This window comes from Delphinapterus leucas, chromosome 8 (assembly GCF_059928025.1).
Source record: "Delphinapterus leucas isolate spDelLeu-1000000601 "Yukka" chromosome 8, BTC_Dleu_Yukka2, whole genome shotgun sequence".
NCBI classification, from domain to species: Eukaryota; Metazoa; Chordata; class Mammalia; order Artiodactyla; family Monodontidae; genus Delphinapterus; species Delphinapterus leucas.
The window spans coordinates 279,790-303,838 of NC_143136.1; the positions used below are offsets into that span (position 1 = coordinate 279,790).

General features: G+C 37.1%; 1 protein-coding gene across 1 annotated transcript; it reads right to left on the bottom strand.

Annotated features, from left to right (window-relative positions):
• Nucleotides 1-3,087: 3,087 nt before the first annotated feature.
• On the bottom strand, nucleotides 3,088-23,800 carry LOC149748489 (protein TASOR 2-like). The gene is made up of 8 exons (XM_089916067.1): nucleotides 23,020-23,800; nucleotides 14,034-21,628; nucleotides 12,407-12,537; nucleotides 12,305-12,324; nucleotides 12,105-12,204; nucleotides 10,163-10,263; nucleotides 6,469-6,572; nucleotides 3,088-3,324 (listed from the first exon to the last, which is right to left on the bottom strand). Exons 3-8 carry the CDS (start codon nucleotides 12,436-12,438, stop codon nucleotides 3,088-3,090), a joined length of 594 nt encoding a protein of 197 aa, XP_089772193.1. The 5' UTR covers nucleotides 12,439-12,537; nucleotides 14,034-21,628; nucleotides 23,020-23,800.
• Between the last annotated feature and the right edge of the window lie 249 nt (nucleotides 23,801-24,049).

Below are 24,049 nucleotides of genomic sequence, written 5' to 3' on the forward strand. Positions count from 1 at the left end.
ATGGATGCACTTAATGAACATATATTATCTCCATATATATGAAAACACGCACACACAGAACCAAAAAAGAGTCACTCAGATGGGATCACCAGGTGAGAATGAAGAAGGCAGGCCCGCCTGCAGCTCCATCTCATCTGACCAGGAGCCCAGCGTGGGCTCAATGCACCGGCATTTAGAGTTGGCAGAATTACTTTTCTATTCTCATCTTCTGCTTTTAAAATGTATCTAATCTGTACCTTATATGACCTACTTCAAATTCTCTTAAGAAGGTAGTCACAGGTGCAAACTTTCAGTTATAGGATAAATAAGTACTAAAGATGTAATGTACAACATAATAAAAAATAATTAACACTGCTGACGTTACACATGAAAGTTAAGGAAGTAAATACTGGGACTTCCCTGGTGGCGCAGTGGTTGAGAATCCACCTGCCTTTGCAGGGTACACGGGTTCGAGCTCTGGTCTGGGAAGATCCCACATGCCATGGAGCAACAAAGCCCGTGCACCACAACTACTGAGCCTGCGCTCTAGAGACTGCGAGCCACAACTACTGAGCTTGCATGCCACAACTACCGAAGCCCGCGTGCCTAGAGCCAGTGCTCTGCAACAACAGAAGCTACCACAATGAGAAGCACGTGCACTGCAATGAAGAGTAGCCCCCGCTAGCCGCAACTAGAGAAAGCCTGCAGCAACGAGGACCCAACGCAGCCAAAGAAGGAAAAAGAAGGGAAATACTAATAGTTCTCATCACAAGGGAAAAAATGTTTTTTCTATTTTCTTTAATTTTGTATCTATATGATATGATGGATGTTCACTAGAATTACTGTGGTAGTTGTTTCATAATGTATGTAAGTCAAATCTTTATGCTGGTAAACCCTAAACTTATATAGTGCTGTATGTCAATTATATAATATCTCAATAAAACTGGAAGAAACTAGAGTTACAACACAAACCAGTTGAACTAAAAGAAAGTAAACCCTAAGTAACCCCCAACTCTCATGGTAACTACTGGTATATATTTCATCACCTTCTCTAGCAAATGCAATTTTTTAATATTATGTAACTAGACTGACTAGTCTGTATTTTACTTCCTCTCCCTGGTTCACTCTCTGGCTGAAATGCTAATTTTTCAGCAACTCAATAACCTAAAGGAAAAGAGTACAGGAAAAAAGAGAAAAGGTCAGGTCACTGAGAAATAGGTAATAAAATCCTAGAAAATGTAATTTATCAGTAATAAAAAACCCACAGATAATAAAGACCTTTGGTGCCTACTAAACTGAAGTATACCATTCTTTTTAACGAAAAAGTAACTGCAAAATTAAGAAACACCTAGCTGAATACGTTTATGCTTGAGCAGGTATCAGGAAAAGAATGGCAAATAAAAATAAATGGGAAAATGTGGCTAGCCATTAAAATAAAAATTCCTTTCTCTGCAGTTCATTTAGATAGTAAAAGGAAAAATAAAACATGACAAAGTTCTTATGTACTGCTAACAGTTCACGATAAAGCAGCAGTTTTCTAGACAACTTCATTATTTCAAGAATTTGGAAAGGCAGAAGTCAGAACGATTTGTAACAGGCTATTATGAAATCTAAGAAAAAGAACTTTTTAAGTCTGCTAAGCGAAGAGTCACTCAATTTAAAACAAATAACCCCAGCACTGAACATTTCTGAGTGACCAGAAATAGAAAAGTGTCTTAACGAACTAGAGGAGGCTGTGAGCATTGAACACAACAATCCAATGTTTACTCAAAAAGAAATCCTGTGCTGTTCAACCCCAAATGGTACAGGAACTAATGTTTCTTATTCAGGTGGTAGTGTACACCTAAAAATAAGAATAAAGGCAGAGCTCCTGCATACGGAGGGAGGCAGTGTGGGAACAGAGCTGGAAGCCAGCTCAGACTCAGCTGTTTGACCTTGGGCAAGTTTAAGTTTCAGTTTCCTCATCTTTGAAATGGTCACAATAAAAATACCTATTAAGGGCTGTGAAATCAATTGTGCCTAGCAGAATATCAATGTAGTAAATGCTTGAAAAATGCAAGCAGCTATCGCCATTATGTTATTATAACTGGTAATATTTTGCTTATTCCAAACAGGTAATGCCAGCAGTTCTCTGCTTTGAGTAGCTGAATACAATTTAAAAACATCAATTAAAAAATTTTTTTGGATTGGTTGTAGCTTTATAAATACAAATCATGTTTAAACATACACAGTGTGATTATAAAACAATGAGGAAAATTTCCTCATATGACAAAAAGAAATGACTCATTTACTTTAATTTATTTATTTGCTCAGCAAGCATTTATTACTTTTTAGGTGCCTGACATTGCTAAGCAGTAGGGATGCAGTAGAATACAAGAAAGGCAGGCATTAAATAATTATAAAAATAAATATTTAAATTATATTGGTGAAAAGCCTAGGGGTCCTCATTGAAGGAAGAGTGGTGATGGGAATAAATAAAGTGATATTTAAACTGACACCTGACAGCTATGGGTAAGTGGCTAGACCAGCACTTCTCCTCCAATTTTATTCATTATCTACCCCCACCAAAGACAGCCTTTCTAGACTTTGTTTCCTAACTGCCCTCTGAAATTCTAATACCACAGATATGCTGTATATCTATTTACAGACTGCAGGAGCAATATTTTTTGCCCCTAGCAGGCAATTCCTGGTTCTGGCTTGGGGGGCGATCAACATCATCTGATCAGGGGGAAGGAGACAAGTAGTCCAGACAGAGGGAAGTGCTTCTGTGAGGACCTTAAGTCCTACTGACGGGGAGACTATGATAAAACCAACTCCCAGCTCTTGTTGTTCAATAACAAATGAATCCAGTTTTGGACATGCTGAATGTGAGGACCATCTGAGACATTTAAGTAGAAAGAAATGTCCATAGGCAGGTGGATATCTGAGCATGGAGCAGACAGGAAAGGATAAGCCTACAAAGAAAGGAGATGAAGGATTGACCAGGGAGAGTAAAGGAAGAAAGTTATTTAAGAGAAGAAAAGAGTTACCAGGGTCATATGCTGCTGAGAGTTTAAGATGAGGACTGAAAAATGGCCCACAGGTGCAGTGAACTGCCAGTCCTGGTCCTTACCTGCTGACGGGGATGAATGGAATAAATGCAACCCGTGAAGACCCATCTGCTCCTCTCCAAAACCTACACAGAATGAGAATCAGAAGAAACGTGAGGTTGCTGATCTTACACAATAAAAGTAAACATACTGAAAAACATTTATTCAAAAAGTTGTTCTTACTTGTTTCTGACATTAAGGCTGACGACGTAAGTAAAATGAAAAATTCTCGATCTTCTAAGCATTTGACGATTGCCTTAAACATAAAATAGCAAGAAAGAAGATTCAATTCCTCTCTCCTTCTCCCTCTACCACATTCTTCAGTGATTTTTAAGCTCATGAAAAGTTAAAGAAAAAAATTCTTGAAATGTCAGTATTTATGGGAATCAGGACAATTTTGTCCCCAGTATCAGAAACTGCAAGCTCCTTAGCATTCAAGTAATCTTGGCCTTGTTATGGCTACATATAATAAATAACTAGAACATCATGGGTTAGTTTTAGGATAGTGTTCAATTACATAACAAATCAATCAGAAACAACGTCTTTCATTTTTTTTCATTGACATGTTGGACATTTCATACTGCTAAGTAGCCGCTCTGTTCCCATTTAGCCACTACAAATTCAAGGTCAATCAGACCTATGATTAACATGTTAAGCTCATTTTAATACAAAACATATCACAGAATCCTGGGACTAGAAAAACTGGAAGATACCATCCATTAAAAGAATCCTTTCTACAGCTTCCTAAGAGATGAGTAATAAAAGGAAATAACATCATTAGGTCCCCTGGTTATAAGAAATGCAGATGAAAATAAATACTTCTATTTTCCCTCTACCACAGTCTTCAGTGGCATCTTCTGTCATTCTAAATCACAGAGATAACAGCTCTTCTTCCCCATTAGTCACCATTTCAAAAGCCTATATACCCTTAACAAAGATAAAATTCAATGTCATACAGTAATTTGTCAGTTAAAAAAACAGAGTAAAAGATACCACTTTATAAAGTGATAAAACATACTTCAAAACTTGACAGGTCATAAGCCTACAAATATGATAAATCAATAAATTATTCAACAACTCAAGTATGAAAAAAAGACTTCTTTTCTAATTATTTATTGGAACTAATTATGAGACTGAAACGTCACCCACAGGAACAATCACTATTGTGAGTCTCCAAACATTTCTATCACAGCCCCTATGCATTGGTTGGTTTACATTTTTGTCTCCTATAGTCTTGTAAGTTCCTTGACGGCAGGGACAATTTGTCTTTTTGCTTCTGGCACACAGTAAGCACTCAAGAAAGAATTACTGAATAAATGTATCAACAGTTATATATACCCATATCTTTGGTATTTATCAGCAAACAGATGTAATTCTTGTTTTATCTTTTTATCGGTGTAAAGAGTAAAAGTGACAATAATTAGCTACATTATTCTGAATTTTAGTTTTGTAATATAGATGAAAGTAAAATCCTATATCTGCTTAAAACTGTACATTCCTTTATTCCAAAATATGTGCACGTAAAACAAATATGTAGTGTATCTTATTAGTCTCTCAAATTACGCGCTGAAAGGGCTATATAAAATTCCTATTTTAACCTTTGTGGGGAAAAAAATCATAGAATCTTTGAAATATCTACTTCTAGCCTTTTCCATTCACACACAGAAAAATCCAGCCATACATGTCTTTACCACCTTTTAAAGAAGAGACCTTCCTCAGTACTGTTCTTGAAGTCCAGTGTTGTAGGTACAAGGGACATTTACTGCTCGTCCACTATACACCAGGCACCAAGGTGTCAAAGATGCTTAAGACATGATACCTACCCTCAAGGAGCTCGATGTCTAGGTAGGGAGACCGATATGTAAAGATTATTCATTATAAAATGAGGCAGGAAAAGCAGCCTGGAGCACTGAGAGCGAAGGACCTTATGTGATAAGTAATTTCTGTTAAGTAATTAACACACAAACTGTGAAGTAAAGCTGGGCACCGAGTCTCCTGAGCTCAATACCAGAAGCACTCACAAGTAGACCCTTCACTAATGCATTTTCTCAAAGTATCTTTGAACTTCCTTCCTTTGAATTTCCAAATATAAAATGAACTACACTACTTCGAAAACACATAGCCTGTAATCCCCGTCGATATTCAGTGGTCACCTGCTCAGCATCCTGTGTCAGCCACTGCACCTCCTTACTGCAGAATGGGGGCCCTGACCTCGCACCCAGTTCTGGAAGGTGGGCTCTGAGTGGCCTGAACTAATCAGTGTGGGCCATTCCCTTTCTAGTTGCTGCTGAGAGACATGCAGATGATGGAACTGGTCTAAGGACAGAAGCCATGGTTTGGAGGACGGGTTCTCTCTGCATGCAAAAAGGAAGCACGCAGCCCTGACTGGCAGCCTAGGACAGAACTATTGCACAGAGGAGGGAGAAGCTGAAAGAAAAAGAGTCCTGAGCAAACAGCACTTGAACTTGCTTTACCATCTAAAACTCAAAAGTAAGCCTATCAAAACTCTTTATTGTTTAAGCCAGTCTGAATTTCTGTTACATGCAACTCAAGCATCTTACCTGACACTTCCCCCAAGGCAGCTCACCTATCTATTCTGTTAATTTACCGGTTTCATACTGTCTACTATGGGGATAAGTCCGTTGTGCCACTAAAGGGCTGAGCAGACTTGTTTGCTCACTTCCACCATGCACACTGTTTCCTTTGGGATGTTTGGGAATCACTCACTGTAAGGTCAGCATCTACTCCTATCCTCAGACCGAGGAGCCCTGGTTAACACAGTGGAGAGGTCTTTGGATGTTACATATTTCTCAGTAGAATCGTGCTTTTCTACGCTATGAAAGCAATAGAAGCAGCAACTTTTTCTTCTTTATACACCTATGTGTTGACAAGGGTCACTTTTAAAGAAATATCCCACAAATCAATCTCCTTTGATTAATGCAGAAATACTAGGGATCTACTCAATTCTTCCATCATAAAACAAAAACAACAACAAAAAAGGATTTGAGAAAAACTGTCCTCCTATACTTAAAACCAGGAGTATGAACTGACTAGTGAGACACAGAAAAAGTAAACTAAGATACAAAGGGGATGAACATGTTAGCCAATACATATCATGTCAATAAATATTAAATGATAAATATCCTCTTAAGGGAATTTCCTGGCGGTCCAGTGGTTAGGACTTGGCACTTTCATTGTTGTGGGCCCGGGTTTGACCCCTGGTCAGGGAACTAAGATCCTACAAGCTGTGTGGCGTGACCAAAAAAAAAAAAAAAAAAAAAAAAAATCCTTTTGAGCAAGCTAAAACAATTCAATCTAGGCAGAGCCAACTAATAAACAGATATCAATTTCTCAATTTAAGGAAAACATAATAATAATATTTTAAACTGATGATTCTTACCAATTGCTCCCTTTTAATGTACTCTGTTAGTTTATCTACTTTTTCCCCTTGTTTGTTGGACAGTTTCACCTCATACATATTGAAGCACATATCTTGGCAACAGACTGTGGAGAAAATCAGAAACACAGAACATTTCCTATTTTAAAATGCTATTGTGAAAAATTCCGTTTCTCCCTAGACCCACCGTGTGGCTGACATGGTTGGTCTTGGTGCTCCGGCCTGGTGTCAGGCCTGAGCCTCTGAGGTGGGAGAGCCGAGTTCAGGACACTGGACCACCAGAGACCACCCGGCTCCATGTAACATCAACCGGCAAGAGCTCTCCCAGAGATCTCTGTCTCAACGCTAAGATCCAGCTCCACCCAATGGCCAGCAAACTCCAGGGCTGGACGCCCCACCCCAAACAACCAGCAAGACAGGAACACAACCCCACCCATTAGCAGAGAGGCTACCTAAAATCATACTAAATTCAGAGACACCCCAAAACACACCACTGGACGCAGCCCTGCCCACCAGAAAGACAAGATCCAGCCCCACCCACCAGAACACAGGCATCAGTCCTCTCCGCCAGGAAGGCTACACAAGCCACTGAACCAACCTTACCCACTGGGGGCAGACACCAAAAACAAAGGGAACTACGAACCTGCAGCCTGCGAAAAGGAGATCCCAAACACAGTAAGTTAAGCACAATGGGAAAACAGAGAAATATGTAGCAGATGAAGGAGCAAGGTAACAAACCATCAGACCAAACGAAGAGGAAATAGGCAGTCTACCTGTAAAAGAATTCAGAGTAATGATAGGAAAGATGATCCAAAATCTTGGAAATAGGATGGAGAAAATACAAGAAACGTTTAACAAGGACCTAGAAGAACTAAAGAGCAAACAAACAATGACGAACAACACAATAAATGAAAATAAAAATTCTCAGGAAGGAAGCAATAGCAGAATAACTGAGGCAGAAGAATGGATAAGTGACCGGGAAGATAAAACAGTGGAAGTAACTACCGCAGAGCAAAATAGAGAAAAAAGAATGAAAAGAACTGAGGACAGTCTCAGAGACCTCTGGGACAACATTAAAAGCACCAATGTTTGAATTATAAGGATCCCAGAAGAAGAAGAGAAAAAGAAAGGGTCTGAGAAAATATCTGAAGAGATTATAGTTGAAAACTTCCCTAACATGGGAAAAGAAACAGCCAGTCAGGTCCAGGAAGTGCAGAGAGTCCCATACAGGATAAATCCAAGGAGAAACATGCCAAGACACATATTACTCAAACTATCAAAAATTAAATACAAAGAAAAAAATCCTAAAAGCAGCAAGGGAAAAGCAACAAATAACACTCAAGGGAATCCCCGTAAGGTTAACAGCTGATCATTCAGCAGAAACTCTGCAGGCCAGAAGGGAGTGGCAGGACATATTTAAAGTGATGAAAGGGAAAAACCTACAACCAAGATTACTCTACCAGCAAGGATCTCATTCAGGTTCGATGGAGAAATTAAAACCTTTACAGACAAGCAAAAGCTAAGAGAATTCAGCACCACCAAACCAGCTTTACAACAAATGCTAAAGGAACTTCTCTAGGCAGGGAACACAAGAGAAGGAAAACACCTACAAAAACAAACCCAAAACAATTAAGAAAATGGTACTAGGAACATACATAGCGATAATTACCTTAACTGTAAATGGATTAAATGCTCCAACAAAAAGACACAGCCTGGCTGAAGGGATACAAAAACAAGACCTGTGTACATGCTGTCTACAAGAGACCCACTTCAGACCCAGGGACACATACAGACTGAAAGTGAGGGGATGGAAAAAGATACTCCATGCAAATGGAAATTGAAAGAAAGCTGGAGCAGCAATTCTCATATCAGACAAAATAAACTTTAAAATAAAGACTATTACAAGAGACAAAGAAGGACACCACATAATGATCAAGGGATCAATCCAAGAAGATATAACAACTGTAAATATTATGCATCTGACATAGGAGCACCTCAATACACAAGACAAATGCTAACAGCCATAAAAGGGGAAATCCATAGTAACACAATAATAGTAGGGGACTTTAACACTCCACTTTCACCAACAGACAAATCATCTAAAATGAAAATAAATGAGGAAACACAAGCTTTAAATAACACCTTAAACAAGATGGACTTCACTGATATTTATAGGACATTCCATCCAACAACAACAGAATACACTTTCTTCTCAAGTGCTCATGGAACATTCCCCAGGATACATCATATCTTGGGTCACAAATCAAGCCTTGGGAAATTGAAGAAAATTGAAATCGTATCCAGTATCTTTTCTGACCACAACTTTATGAGACTAGATATCAATTACAGGGAAAAAAACTGTAAAAAATACAAACACATGGAGGCTAAACAACACGCTACTAAATAACCAAGAAATCACTGAAGAAATCAAAGAGGAAATCAAAAAATACCTAGAGACAAATGACAATGAAAACACGACCCAAAACCTATGGGATGCAGCAAAAGTTCTAAGAGGGAAGTTTACAGCACTACAATCCTACCTCAAGAGACAAGACAAATCTCAAATAAACAACCTAACCTTACACCTAAAGCAATTAGAGAAAGAAGAACAAAAAAACCCCCAAAGTTAGCAGATGGAAAGAAATCATAAAGATCAGATCAGAAATAAATGAAAAAGAAATGAAGGAAACAATAGCAAAGATCAATCAAACTAAAAGCTGGTTCTTTGAGAAGATAAACAAAATTGATAAACCATTAGCCAGACTCATCAAGAAAAAAAGGGAGAAGACTCAAATCAACAGAATTAGAAATGAAAGAAGGAGAAGTAACAACTGACACTGCAGAAATACAAAGGATCATAAGAGACTACTGCAAGCAACTATATGCCAATAAAATGGACAACCTGGAAGAAATGGACAAGTTCTCAGAAAAGCGCAACCTTCCGAGACTGAACCAGGAAGAAACAGAAAATATAAACAGACCAATCACAAGCAGTGAAATTGAAACTGTGATTAAAATTCTTCCAACAAACAAAAGGCCAGGACCGGGTGGCTTCACAGGCAAATTCTATCAAACATTTAGAGAAGAGCTAACACCTATCCTTCTCAAACTCTTCCAAATTATAGCAGAGGGAGGAACACTGCCAACCTCATTCTACGAGGCCACCACCATCCTGATCCCAAAACCAGACAAAGATGTCACAAAGAAAGAAAACCACAGGCCAATATCACTAATGAACATAGATGCAAAAATCCTCAACAAAATACTAGCAAACAGAATCCAAGAACACATTCAAAGGATCATACACCATGATCAAGTGGGGTTTATCCCAGGAATGCAAGGATTCTTCAATATACGCAAGTCAATCAATGTGATACACCATATTAACAAATTGGAGGATAAAAACCCTATGATGATCTCAATGGATGCAGAAAAAGCTTTTGAGAAAATTCAGCACCCATTTACGATATAAACTCTCCAGAAAGTAGGTAGAGAGGGAACCTCCCAAGAACTGAATCACAGAGCTACTCTACACCTTTCACAAAAGACCCTTTTAAGAAGTACTTAAGGGAAAACAGAAGTAAGAGGGCGAGAGAGAGAGTGCACATGCACGCGTGCATGTGTGTATGAAAGAGAGGGTGGAAAAGAACTGGAACAGAGCTCAGGACATGCAGTGTACCATGACATCTGAACAGACCTTTGTGCTCCACGTAATTCTGTTTTCTAAAAGCAGCTTCTGGTAGTCTGTTTTTCAAAGACGACACTTTCATTACATACTTAAAGTCTAGTTCGTGTGGTCTAAGAAACAAAATAACAATATCATGTAATGTAATAAGCACTGAAACTACAGCTTCATAAGTTTTGGTTTTCTAATATAAAGCAAACAAAAATATTATAACCACAAAAAATTCTTAAATCTATAAACGCCAGATCAAATAATGTACACATTCATAAATAGTATAGATTTTTGAGTATGTGACCTCATAAACCATGGTCTGCAAATGCGTTCCCATTTTCTGAGTGCATGCATTTCTGTTATAACCAAAATATCCAGACATGTGGAAGAATTATGCATATTGGAACGAGAATCTTCTAGAAATTACACTACGTAAGAACTTTTGATAATATGGGACTGCCGACCATGCAGTGCCACAGGATGAACCGCAGCCAGACTTGCATCATTTCCCCTGACTACCTTTTCCTTCTCTAAAACTCATTTTTAAATACTTGCAGACTTACAGATGCCTCCTTTCCCCCCAAATACTTCTTAATGTGTACCCTTAAGAAAAATATTTCCTTATATAACCACAAAACAATTAGCAAAAATCAACAAATTAACAATGATACAGGACAATTTTTTAACCTACAGACCTCATTCAAATGTTGCCAACTGTCTCACTAAGGTCCCTTGTAACAAAAGAAGGTACTTTTTTCTGGTTCAGGATCCAATCCAGGATGCCACATTGCATTTACGTATGTCTCTTTAGTCTCCTTCAGTCTGCAACAATCTCTGAGTCTTTATCTTCAGTGACCTTGATATTTTTGAATAATATAGACCATTTATTTTGCAGAATGTCCCTCAATCTGGGCATGTCTAACCTTTCTTCCTGATTAGATTGGCAGGAGCACCACAGACTGATATCGTGTTATTCTCTGTGCATCATATCAGGAAGCACATGATGTTTATTCCTCTCCTGGTGACATTAACTTAACCACTTAGTTAAGATGGTCTCTGTAGCTTCTTCCATTGTAAAGTCTTTATTTTTTCCTTTGCGAGATATGTAAATACCATCAAACTTTCACCTACTACATCAAGCCTCCACTGATTATTATGATGTTGCCAAAATGTGATTTCCAAATTCCATCGCTCTTTCTATACCTATTAGTTGCACTCTACAGTGAGAAAGAACTTTCCCTTCTCTCCCATTTATTTATTCACAGAATCCTTAATTTATTCTATGGGCTATAAATTCCCTCTCTCTTCTTAAAAAAGGCCAGTAGAAAGTAAATGATTTCTAATAGCACACCAGTTTTCATTTTATTTTTCAATTAAAGCATGTCTAACTTTCAACAGTTTTGGGTGCAAACTAAGAATAGATTAAACAAAAAGATATCACAAGATGCCCTTCACAGTTCTCTCTGCAGAAGCAAGTACTGTAATTCATCATAATGTAAATACATGTAAAGGCTACTCTAATACTAGTCTAGGAAAATCGTGTGAAAATTAAAAAGCTAGATACTGCAAACCTTATAAAGATTCTAATAGAATTCAGTGGCTAGAATCTGTTGCATCTGTTATCTAGGCAAGTCCAAGTTGTTTCTTGGGGAAAGTCAAACTTCTAGCATCAAGTAAATTAATTTAGCCTGAGAGATCATTTTCCCATAAATGGATTAAGATACTAAAATATAAAAAGTGATTTGTCAAAGATTATAAAACTAACTTATTTCAAGGCAACGGTCAGATTTATATCTGAATTTAGGTCTCCTGTGTCATGGCCCTGTGCTCTATACATCTCCCCAGGAGTAATCTAAAACCAAGTACGGTTGCTGTATTTCACACCAGTGCCAACAAGCAAGACCTCAAAATGAGAATCAAAAAATTATACAAGCATCAGTAAAGGCACTTATTCAATACTTACAGTTGTTTTGGAACCAATGTGCCGTAAGAGGACCAAAGAGTTATATCACACGTCAGACAGCCTTGAATAATTAATTTCCCTTTCCATGGATAGATGAGAACTGTGAGAAATGAGGGTAAGAAAGAAACTGATTATTTTATTTATGAACAAAACATTTACTTAAAGAAACAGCTAAAAGAACCAATTAAATAACTTCTTACCATCTTCTTTGAGTTCAAGTCTAGGGGGAAAAAAAAGAAGCATATTTTATAAGAGCAAAGGAAAGAAATCCAGTAAAACCAAGTATGTACATAATTACTTACTTGCTTTTATGATTATGAGCTGGTGCTGCCATCTTTTTAGGTTCCCTGTACTGAAAAGCTACAATCACATAAGGACAGATCTGTCTGGGTCGCTCAATAACAGTGCTGCCTGAAAGTTCATAGAGGTAATACTGAAAGAAGCAAAATAAGTATTATCAGGGTAATACTACAGAATTCCACGTGCATCAAGTTTATTTCAACCCTACCCAACCCCAAAATTTAACTCCTTAGATTTAGAAATGATTTATTCCCAGGTGACTATACCTGATTCAGTTCAAAGGTGCGAAACTGACTTGTCTTGTGAGAAAACTTGTTAGTACTTACAGCCACGTGGCAATCATAGCCAGAAGATGGGCTGGTATAGTTAGTTGTATAATTCTCAGACACAAACTTGACTCTTCCCTAGAATGAAAATATTAAGACTAATCAAATGTTTTCAAATAGCAATAATCTGACTCTAGGATTTATTTAAAAGTAGCCTAATAAAGAACATATACACATGTTTGCTGTCAAGGTCCCGCCTCTTCATCAACAGGACCACCAAAGGCAATACTAAGAAGACAAATAATATAAATGGTACTTCAGTGAGCAATCAAAACCTGTATTCTCTCCCCATCAAACAGCTTATGATGTTGGGCAGGGCTGCCTTCTAAGCAGTAAAGTAAGGAAGACTGAGAGCACATAGGCAAAAACTAAACAGCAGTATCCACCAGACAGGGTGGGATATGGGGGCACGAAACCAATGGCGAGGCACAATCTGACATAAGCAAAAAATGTTTGTTACCTGAGCTGACAGGCACGTTGTCTGCGGCAGAACTACAGCACTTATCACAGAGCAGGAGAGGGAAGAGTAAGGGAGGGAAGCAGTGACTATGAGCCAATGCAATGCTACTTTCCCTCCAGTTCTTGGGGACAAGTTTTGGAATATGAAGAGTTCACACTCTTAAAAAAATCAGTAGTGTTAGGTTTATGACCAAAGAACTTAAGATAGTAGGAAAGCTAAAACAAAAGCAAAACCAAAACGAGACCACAGAATATGTCCTCAAAAAGCCCCCCAACCTCTAAAATTAGAGTTTTCCTACTATTTGAGTGAAAATTCTAATTGCGTGATTCATTTATACTGGACTATTTAAGGGCATTTAAAAATTTCTGAGATCATCAGTTGCAGGTGCCCCATGAAACTGTGAACAAGGTCTCAATGTTTTAGGGGTTAAAAAAATATATAAAGGTTTCTCATTTTGACAACTTAAATCAATGAATGTTGCTTTCTAAATTCATCTCTTATAACTGAAATCACACTGCTTTATAAGCAGCTACTCGTTTTCTGTTATTTACTATTTAAAAAGTGGCATTGTGGGACAGGGTGAGAGGAAAGCTTTTCACTGAATACCTGTTGTATTATTTTGAAGCCTTTTTAAAAAAAACATATTCATAGATCATCTATAAAATGAATTTAAAAAAAGCTTTGTCCGTAAAGGAAAGCAAAAAGCAGTTATTTTCTCTGACTTTAGATAGCTGTCTTTGGCAAGGACTATGTGTAGCAAATGATCTGCAAAGAACATTATCACAGACTGATAATCTTTCATTTTTAAAAGAAAAATTACATAGAAGCACATTTAGTCTTTACCTTAATTAGATTAAAAATTACAACATAACCAGACTTCCCATGATACCAAGGTCTTGCATGAAGATAGTCTGAGTATTTGGAAATGTATACACCTATAAAAGTATAAAAATAGATTAATTTACACTTTAAAAAGATTATTTACACATGGGTTACCTTTAACTGAACAAGACAACACAAAAGACAAATAAATGCTAACATTAAAAAACTATTTTGAAACTGCTTACCTTTTAAAAACTATTTGAGATATTCTAAAGGTATGGAAACATTAGAGCTAAGATACAACACATCTGTTCGACAACCAATTTTCTATTTGGGTATGGTAAGTGAAAAGGGATAAGAGTATCACATGTTTGGAAAAGTCTTCGTGAGTCTGTTTTTTCTCCATGCAATCATTCAGTGAAAAGGCCTATAGTAATCTGATTCTCAAGTTATTTTTTGCAAAACATCTCAGTAAGTACTCATATTTAAGAATGTGTGCTGAGGTCTACTACACTGCAGCTGTGTGCCAGGCAGCAGTGCCACAAAGGGAAATACAACGAGGTCCTGCCTTCAAGCAGCTTATTCTGCTGGGCTGTGAATTCCAGGGAGGCGGGGGTTATATGTGTTTTGTTCACCACTGTAGCCACATCACAGCCCACTGCAGCTTAATAGAGAAGTGAGTCTCAAGAGGGGAGAGACTCCTTTAAGTTACGACAGGAGAAGAGGATCCCCACCCGGCAGCAGCAGTGAGAATAAGGAGGAAAGGACACATTTCAGAGATATTCCTGAAGTATCTCTTTTGAAACATAAAAGACAATGGTGAGGACATGGATATAGCAGACAGAGCAATAAACTTGTGGCCAGGAGATTGGGTTCCAGTTCCAGGTTTTTCACTTACTGCTAATAATAACCATGTGACTGAGGAGTATGTCACTTAAGCGGGCAAGGTGGGCATGAGTATAGATACATAAATCACAGGGTTCTCAGGAAGATTTAAAAAGATCCATAAACTTTTAAAACTATAATACACTACAGTAATATAAAGGATTACTTTCATACACAGAACTATCCATTTCTATTTGAGCCCAAAACTATAGAACACACACAGGCAGTAGTGCTATTTTATTATTACCCCCAGTACATGTGATGAAGAAGACTGTGTATTTATAGGAGCAATCCAGCCTCTATCTACTCCACCACCCTGCTGAAGCCAGCCTCTCAAACATCAACAATAAACTCATGTGACTGCAGTAAAGCGCAAAAATGGCCTTAATTTTTAGAGATGTAAGCTGAGGTGTTTGCTTGTAATTCACTTTCACAATTTTCAGAAAAAAAAAAAACTTTTTTAAACAAATGAAGAGAATAATGCAAAACATTATCTGTTAAACGTAGGTGATAGGTATATTATACTATGCTCTCTACTTTTTCTATGTTAGCATTTTTCATAATGAAAAGAAGGGGGGGGTTAAAAAGAGTAGGGGAGAAGGAAAAAAAGGTTTTAGGTAAACTGTTACTGGGGTTATGAACTTATCCCCTTTCATGTCCTTTAGAAGAGCTGAATATAAGTTTAAAAAAACATTTGTTTTACACAGAGTTACCATATGAGCCAGCAATTCCACTCCTAGGTATAAACCCAACAGAAATGAAAAAACATGTCCACATAAAGACCTGGACAAGAACGTACATAGTACCATTTTTTTATAATAGCCAAAAAGTAGAAACAACCAAATGTCCATCAAGTGCTGAATGGATAAAGAAAATGCGGTACAGTGGAATATTATTCAGTCAAAAAAGGAATGAAGTATATGCTACAACATGGATGAATCTCAAAAACACTAAGCTAAGTAAAAAAGTTAGTCACAAAAGGTCATATACGATCCCATCTACATGGAATGTCTGGAATAGGCCAACCCATAGGGGCAAAAAGTAGAGTACTGGTTGCTTAGGCTGGTGGGAGTGGGGAGTGACTGATGAAAATGGTCTAAACTTGATTGTGCTGATGGCTGCATATTCATTTTAGTGAATATGCTAAAAAAAAATTGTATACTTTAAACAGGTGAAACGAATGGTATGTGAATGTTATCTCAATAAAGTTGTTATTTAAAAGAAATGGTCAGCAGGAATGTAGCCATGGAGCCCAGTAATCCTTCTCAGTGCTGATCTCCAACTTCTGTAGCATCTGACACTGCTAACACCCCTCCTTACAGCCTTCTGTTCTCTGTGAAACTCCACCTCCTGATTCTTCATCCCCTGGACTGCTCTCAACTCCCTCTTCCTAGCCTTGCCCCGTGGCCCCATCCCTTGCTCCCATAACCACCTGAAAGTTCTGCTCTTGCCATCTTTGCTGCCCCATGTAACAATGTTTTTGGCTTCAGCTAACACCCACCCGCTGCCACCTTGAACCCCAACCTCCAGTTCTAATCCCTTTTCCAACTATTTTTACCACCAGCAGGACAGCTTTCAGAAACACTTATGACCACCTCATTATTTCTCAAATTTAGCTCACTGAAGTAGTAGTGTTCATTTAGGTGTAAGCTCCAAGCTAAGCACTTGACACAGTCTCATGTAATCCTCACAGCAAATCTAGATGGTAGTTTCATCTATTTTACAGATGAGGAAAGTGAAGCTTAAAGAAATTAGTGCTAATCCACATTCTTGACAGTAAGATTACCTTTCTCTTTTAACTCAACAGCTTCCCTACAATTTCCTCTCCTCCGTGTCTCTCTTCTACTGACAATATCAGTGCAGTGTAAGTTACCTTACATTTGATTCTTTGTTACTCCTCACATTCCACAGTTGCCAAGGTGCGTCAGTTCCCTCTATTATGTGTTCCTACTGCCATTATGATAATTCAGAAGAAATCCTCACTAGCCCCAGATGACTGCACTAAACTCTTGGCACTGAAAGATACCTTCAGTACCTTTTCTAGTCCAACCATCCTTTTAAAAAAGATAACTCCTATTAGAAAACCTTAAGTCTTAGACTCAAAGCTCATTTATATGTTTAAAGGTCTGCTTCCAAAGATCACTATTTATCATCAATGAAACTAGCATTTAACATAGGTATCTTATGTAACTAACTAAACCCCACTTCACCTTGTAAAAGAGATTCCTTTTCCTTACAGACGTACCTTTCCCTGGGTCACCCAGAGTGCTGATAGCACTGCTGCCAACACAGAGTCCACGCTGACATACCAACTTTGCCTTAAACAAAAGATCGTACTTTGCTTATCATATCGTTCTTGGGAGGGTCCATGAAATAACTCTATAATCTATATACAGACTTTCAATACAGAATCTGTACGTTGTATGCATTCATGGCACAAAGCAAGCTTACGTAAGGCAATTGTGTTTTAGTTAATATTAACAGTTCAAACTTTTTCGTGAAATTTTATTATTTCTGTTAACAAAAATGTCACCGGCAAAACCAAATTAAACAAGCTCACAGATAAGTCCTCTCCTGAAGATTTCTTTTTCAATTACAGCTTGGGAATCACTAAATTTGAAAATGTCTCCTCCGCAAATGCTTTTTTTTTTTTTTTTTTTTTTAGTATGAATCCATAACATATCTTATTTGGAAGTTAAACAAACTCTCTAGTATTACTATATAATCCATAAGTTATATGGTAATGTTAATTATTCTTTAGCAAATCTATCCCTGTTCTTTAAAAATCATGACCTCAACCGAAATACTACCTTGGAATTACTTTAAGTTGGATTATAGATCTCTAGCATTGCTGAACTGTATCTAGAAGCCACACACATCTCTGGAGACATACCTGCACACAGTAGTCTCCTTCTCCACAATTTAGGTACAACCAACAATATGGATGTTCAATTTTCAAAATAAGGCATGAAACAATTCCAAGTAACTAGAATGCTGAACGTGTTCATCTTGTCCCCAAAATCATGTAATTTAAACTTGAAAAACCTCCACAAGAAATAGAAAATATCTATCTAAACAATGATCGAGAATAGAAAATATCCATTCACTCCATTAAAAGTCATTATTAATACTTAAGGAATCTGTATTAATCAAAATCTCACCACGAGCTTACAAATGTATTCAAGATAAAACTAAAGAAAACCTATGGAAAGTTGTAGAAATCCAATCTCTTTCATGACAAGCTTTCACTGTCATTTACATTGCCACCAAACTAACAAAAAAGACTGATGAACTGGTAATCTTACAAACTTTATAGACCTAAAATACCAATATTTAACTTTAATGATATAATTAATTTTGTACATTAACATCACAAAATTACTTTTCTACGATCGAATTCCCTTACCTGATTTTCAGTTTCAAACAGAAGAAACCCGTAAGTTTCTTGAAGTTCTTCGTGAGTACAGTTACTTGCTTTTTTTTCTTGGTAAAGAGTTTTGTACCGTATAAGGAGAGAATAATCAAATGTTATAAACATGTTATTTTGCCTTGAAAATTAACTTTTAAAAATGCATCATCTGAATTCCTCCTGCTAAAAGACTAATGAAATTTATTATTTTTCTATTCCCTAGAATATATTATAATTACCTTTCAAGTGACTATTTCCAAGGATCTTTTATTTCAGCTGAAATGGGATAGCTAAAAAGAACTAGGCTTATATATCAAAAATAATGGGTCTCTTTCTTTAAAACTAAAATAAAGCAGACACAGTGTGTACCAAGCACCTCACCTCATTTAAGAAAATGTCATTTTTCACCAGTCACTTGACTGTACTGAAAACCATGCTCAGATGCAGAGTCCAAGTAAGAAGTATGGAGAATTGAAACTGCCCTCTGGAAGAGAGAGTCTGAACTCAAGGACACTGTCTCAAAAACTGCAAAACACAAACAAAAATAATGCAACTGTTTAAGATAACCAAAGGATGGGGAAAAGTGGCACACTAAATATCACTGAATACTGATACAGGAAATATATCATCTATGATAATAGGAAATAATCATCTATTTCCTTCCTGTATAATTAAGACATTTACAATGTGTTTTGGCTACCATATCTGGACTATCTTAAAAGATCTCACATGTGAAAATAACCTAAATGGATTATAACTGAGGGTGAATGACTTTTAATGCAAGAATAAATCCCTTTTGGTTTCAAGCTGGGCGCTGTAGCCACACTGGGTAAAAGCAGATGCAACTGTAGTGTCAAGTTGGTGGTCAGCAACTGCTTAGACCAATGCTTCTCATTCTTAAATTTTTTTAAACCTAAGCCACATTTTGATAAACTTACCCTTCCTGTCTTCTCACCAAATCCCCAAGGAAGTCTGTTAGGTCCCTTGGAAGGAGCCTACTACTGCACACTCAGCAAACACATTAGAAATCATGTTTCTTTGGGGCTTCCTCACCAGCCTGTACATGTCTATTAAAATTTACTTCTTATGGGCTGTATTATAAAATCATCATTTTACAAAAATAAAACTTTATTACTTTTCTTGAAAGTGCTTTCTTCAAACCATACCCATGTGTTATCCCAAAGATGCTGGTATACCCCTCCCATGAGAGGCATGCTTCCTAATTGAGAACTACTGACTCAATCCAGTAATTCTCTCGATTGAGCCCTTGTGTCTTTTGATTTTACCAGTCCTCACTTAGCAAGAACTGAGCCTAATGAGTTCTCATAACATTGAACTATTTGATTTGTTTACTCCTTTCTATTTACATCCTCTCTATTCTCTTTAACAAGGTTGGGGGGGCGGATACACACTGATTATTTGTAAATAATAGAGAGAATAATTTATGTAAGACTGGAAGTTTGGGCCTTACAGTATAAATAAGTACATTAATCTGGCTTCCTACTTATACCAGGACTCTGCCAATTACACTAGAGTTCAAAAGTTAAAGAAAACATAAGCTTTTTAATTAAAATTAATTTATGAACAACAGGTTAAAAAACCCTAGACTATTACAGAAATCAAAACAAACATTTCAGTAAAATTCATTTGGACTAAACTGTCCTAATGCTTCAATTCCCAAGGTAATTTAAAAATGATTTTGATAATAATACTTCATCGTATCAAAAATAAAAGATTATAAATAGCACGGAAAGAAAGAAAAGAGGATGAAACACTTAAGAATATTCTGAAGTTGGCACATCTGATCTATATCGATTGTATCTGACTTTTATTTTTCCTCAGTTTCACCTTCTCTCTTTCAATATCGGTATACCAGTGCTGTGAAAAATATGGATATTCTAAAGAGATTCAAACAGCAAAACACCAGTGATAACAATTTAAAAATTATGGCTTTCTTTAGCTACTTCCTCAAAACAAACTGGGAAGCCTATGCACTTGCAAACTCCTTTTACAAATAATCTGTACAGCTAGCTCAAATGCAAATCAGGATTCCTTTAAAAATTATAATTTTGGAAACCTAGTATTTAAATTTTTTAAAAGGCAATATAATATTTAAAGAATCTAATTATACTATGAGGCTCAATATTTGTGAAAGATGTTGCTTACAAGTGAAAGAAATAAAAGTTGTCATAGCTTTGGAAATGACCAATCTATGATTATCAACTTCCCTAAATTCTGCAAGATGTTAATAGATTATAAGTTTCACAAGTACTGAATACTACATATATCCCCAATTTTGAGCGTCAACGCACAATAATAAACTGAAAACTGTGAGAAATAATGCAATTTAAAAGACCCCATCTAATACAATGTGGGGAGTACTGCTCCCAATAAAGCTAGGACTAATGGTAATGATTTAAAATAAACAAGGAGGAACAAGTAAGAAATGACTTATTTTGTACTTTTATACTGTAACTTCTAAAACCATTTATTTATGGTTAAAAATGCTTCCTTTTTATGTCAGCACTCTCCAAATAGCCATATGTTAGAAAAGTAATAATTTTACAGTTGGCAGAAGGAAAAGCATATCAAAAGAGAAGTTAATGGAAAACCACAGTAAACCCTGAATCTTTCATGACTTCATAATAAATGACCTCAATTATACTCTCAAGAAAGCACAAGTTTCCTGCTCTATAATTAAGGACATAATGAGAATTTTACTGATAAATCATTTGACGTTGTCTCTTCCCACACAATGCGCTTTCATTTAACCGCCTAAAACAAGCGTACAAAACGAGGAGCATTAAATAAATGGATAGTTTCATTTTTTGCTGAGCAATGCACATGCTCTAGTTTAACATTCAAGATGATCAGAATATTAAGAGAAAGAAGAGGGGGCTATTCCACACAGAAATCTAAAGCAACATCTAAGAAGGTAACTTGAAAAGTACCTGTCTGTAAAGCATAAAGAGTGTCCCTTACGGTTTAAGTGATCAACAAAGAGCACATGGAAAAAACTGAAGTTGAATCAAAATGGCTCTGAAAACTGAGTTAATATTCCTTCCTGTAGCACCTGGCTTCGGGCACGTTTCTCTGCCATTTGTGGATTGGATCTTAAAAGTCAGGTCAAGCTTGGGTTTCCCTGGTGGCACAGTGGTTGAGAGTCCGCCTGCCGATGCAGGGGACACGGGTTCGTGTCCCGGTCCGGGAAGATCCCACATGCCGCGGAGCGGCTGGGCCCGTGAGCCATGGCCGCTGAGCCTGTGCGTCCGGAGCCTGTGCTCCGCAATGGGAGAGGCCACAACAGTGAGAGGCCTGCGTACTGCAAAAAAAAAAAAAAGTTAGGTCAAGCTTGACACAACAAGTTGGATTCTGCTCAAAGCGCCCTGCATCAATGTCCCCCATCTCAAAATCCATGACAGGGATACTGAGTGTCTGATTTCGGGACACTTTTTTCTCTCTTTATAACTTCTAATAAGAGAGATAAAAAAATTATAAACCAGCTTCTGATGCTATACCACAGGTATCTATTTTCCATTCTATAAGCATCTGGTCTGAAAGCAAATAATGAGATGAACAAACGTCAACAACTTAGGTGTCACAGTAATCTAACAGAATCTAGCCACTTCTCCATCTCCCCCAGACTTACATGACCACAACTCCTGTTTGTGAACTAAGCAATAGCACTTATCAAAGACAGAAACACTAAGAACCCAACAATATGTGCCATTAAAGGCCCTTATTAGTAGAAGGCAACCTACACCTTTTAATACTCTCCATGCCTATATACTGTATCTCCTCTAAGTAGGTCATTTGACAGTTGTTGAAGGAACAGCCCATTCTTTAATCACCTAATCCTAAAATGTACTACCCTTACCTTTAAGATATCAAAGGACTGCCAGTTTAAGATATATACAGCTTTTTTAGAACACAATTTGGCAGAAAGTAACAAAAACTTAAATGGGCATACCAAATAACCATTCCATTTCTGGGAATCTATTCCTCAGAAATATTAGCATAAGTGCAGGGGTTATATGTCCAAGGGTGTTCCATGCACCAACACCTATAACAGCAAAAACACTGGAGACAGCCTAAATTGCCATCAATAGGGAAACACCTTGCACTCACTAAATAAAAACAAAGTAAATCTGTATATACTGACGTACAAAGATATCTATTGTATACTACTGAGTGAATAATATGTATTATCTGTCATTTTGGTAAAAAAAAAAAAAAACCATAAAAAATTATGTGTTTGGAAGTATACAGAAAAAGATGTAGAAAAGATGGGAAATCCAACCGTTAACAGTATATACACCAATGGTGATTGGGGAGTGGACAAAAAGGAGAACTTATACTTTTGCCTTATATATATCACTACAATTTAGATTTTTCTTACATAAGCATGTATTACTTCTACTATTTAAAATATCTCAATTTAAAATCAAGTAAAATAAATCATAATTTCAAAGAAATACAGATAGAGGAGTGTGACAATTTCTCTTGAACACACACACCTTTTCTGATGCAATTTGCAAACTTAATCACCTATCAATTTTGGACTAATAATTATAAGAAATCTGTAGCTACTGGAAGTTAGAATTTTTAAAAAAGTCCTTTCATTTTACATGATCTAAATTAAAATCTAAAAAACTGTACTGTGCAGCTTTGGATTCATTAGTAATAGCTTATAGCATTTAGTTTAATACCCACTCTTCTCTGATATGAACCTTGTCTCGGTCTTCTCTCACAGGGAATGGAGCTGGGAGGGTGGTCTTAATTCATTTGCACCAAGTATACCCCCGGACTTCTTGACATAGTCCTGTTCTCTGCTAATGTCATAAATGCTAAAATGAAAAAAGAAAAAATTAAATCATAAAGTGAATAGTTCTATTTCAGGCATATCTACTATATAAATAAATGTTTACTGAGCATCTAGTTTGCATTAGGTACAATTTTGTAATGTTTCCCTTCTTTGTCAAGTCTCCAGAGCTAAAGGCTAAATTTGCTGTATAAGAAGTAGTAACACACATAAATTGAAGTGGTTTTCCCCCAATTCTTTAATTTCTAAAGAAAATTTTCTTCGCAGAGATAAACAGGAATCAATTTTGCCTCATTGAAAAAAACCTTTCAAAATGCACAGATTATAGAACCACACCCATGTTCTACTGGCTGGAAATAATAAAATCAAATAGAACACAAATAAAACCTCTCCCCACCCCTAAATAAGTAATATTTGATTCACCCTTCATTAAACAAAACTATTAGTGATGACTATTATGTGCCTAGTACTATGCTATACCCTGCATTTTATCAAGACAAACGAGAAAAAGTCTCTATGATGAAAGTGTCCCGGTGGCCTGGAGATCTTAGAATGCGCTCACAAAATACTCCTAGAGTGAGTGTGTGACCTTTGGAAAGCAAGGGCTGTATCTCCTGGTGACAGTGGTCTCAAAGAGGAAAGCAGAGCTGGAAGTAAAGACCCTCCCAAACCAGATTACACTTGCAACTTAGAAAAGGAGTAGCAACAAAGGCACCATATTTTTAAAAACAATCCTCAGCTTCAGGAGCAGAGGAGGGAACCCTTAAGCCTGAAAACTGCTCTGTTGCATCCGTACACTGGGCTCAAACACATCTTCAGAGCTAGAATAAGATGAAGGCAGGGAGAGGGCATCTTTTCCTTTGTCCTCGGTGAGAAAGCTTTCCCAGAATTCTCTCTGCAGGCACCCCATTCTCAACTCAT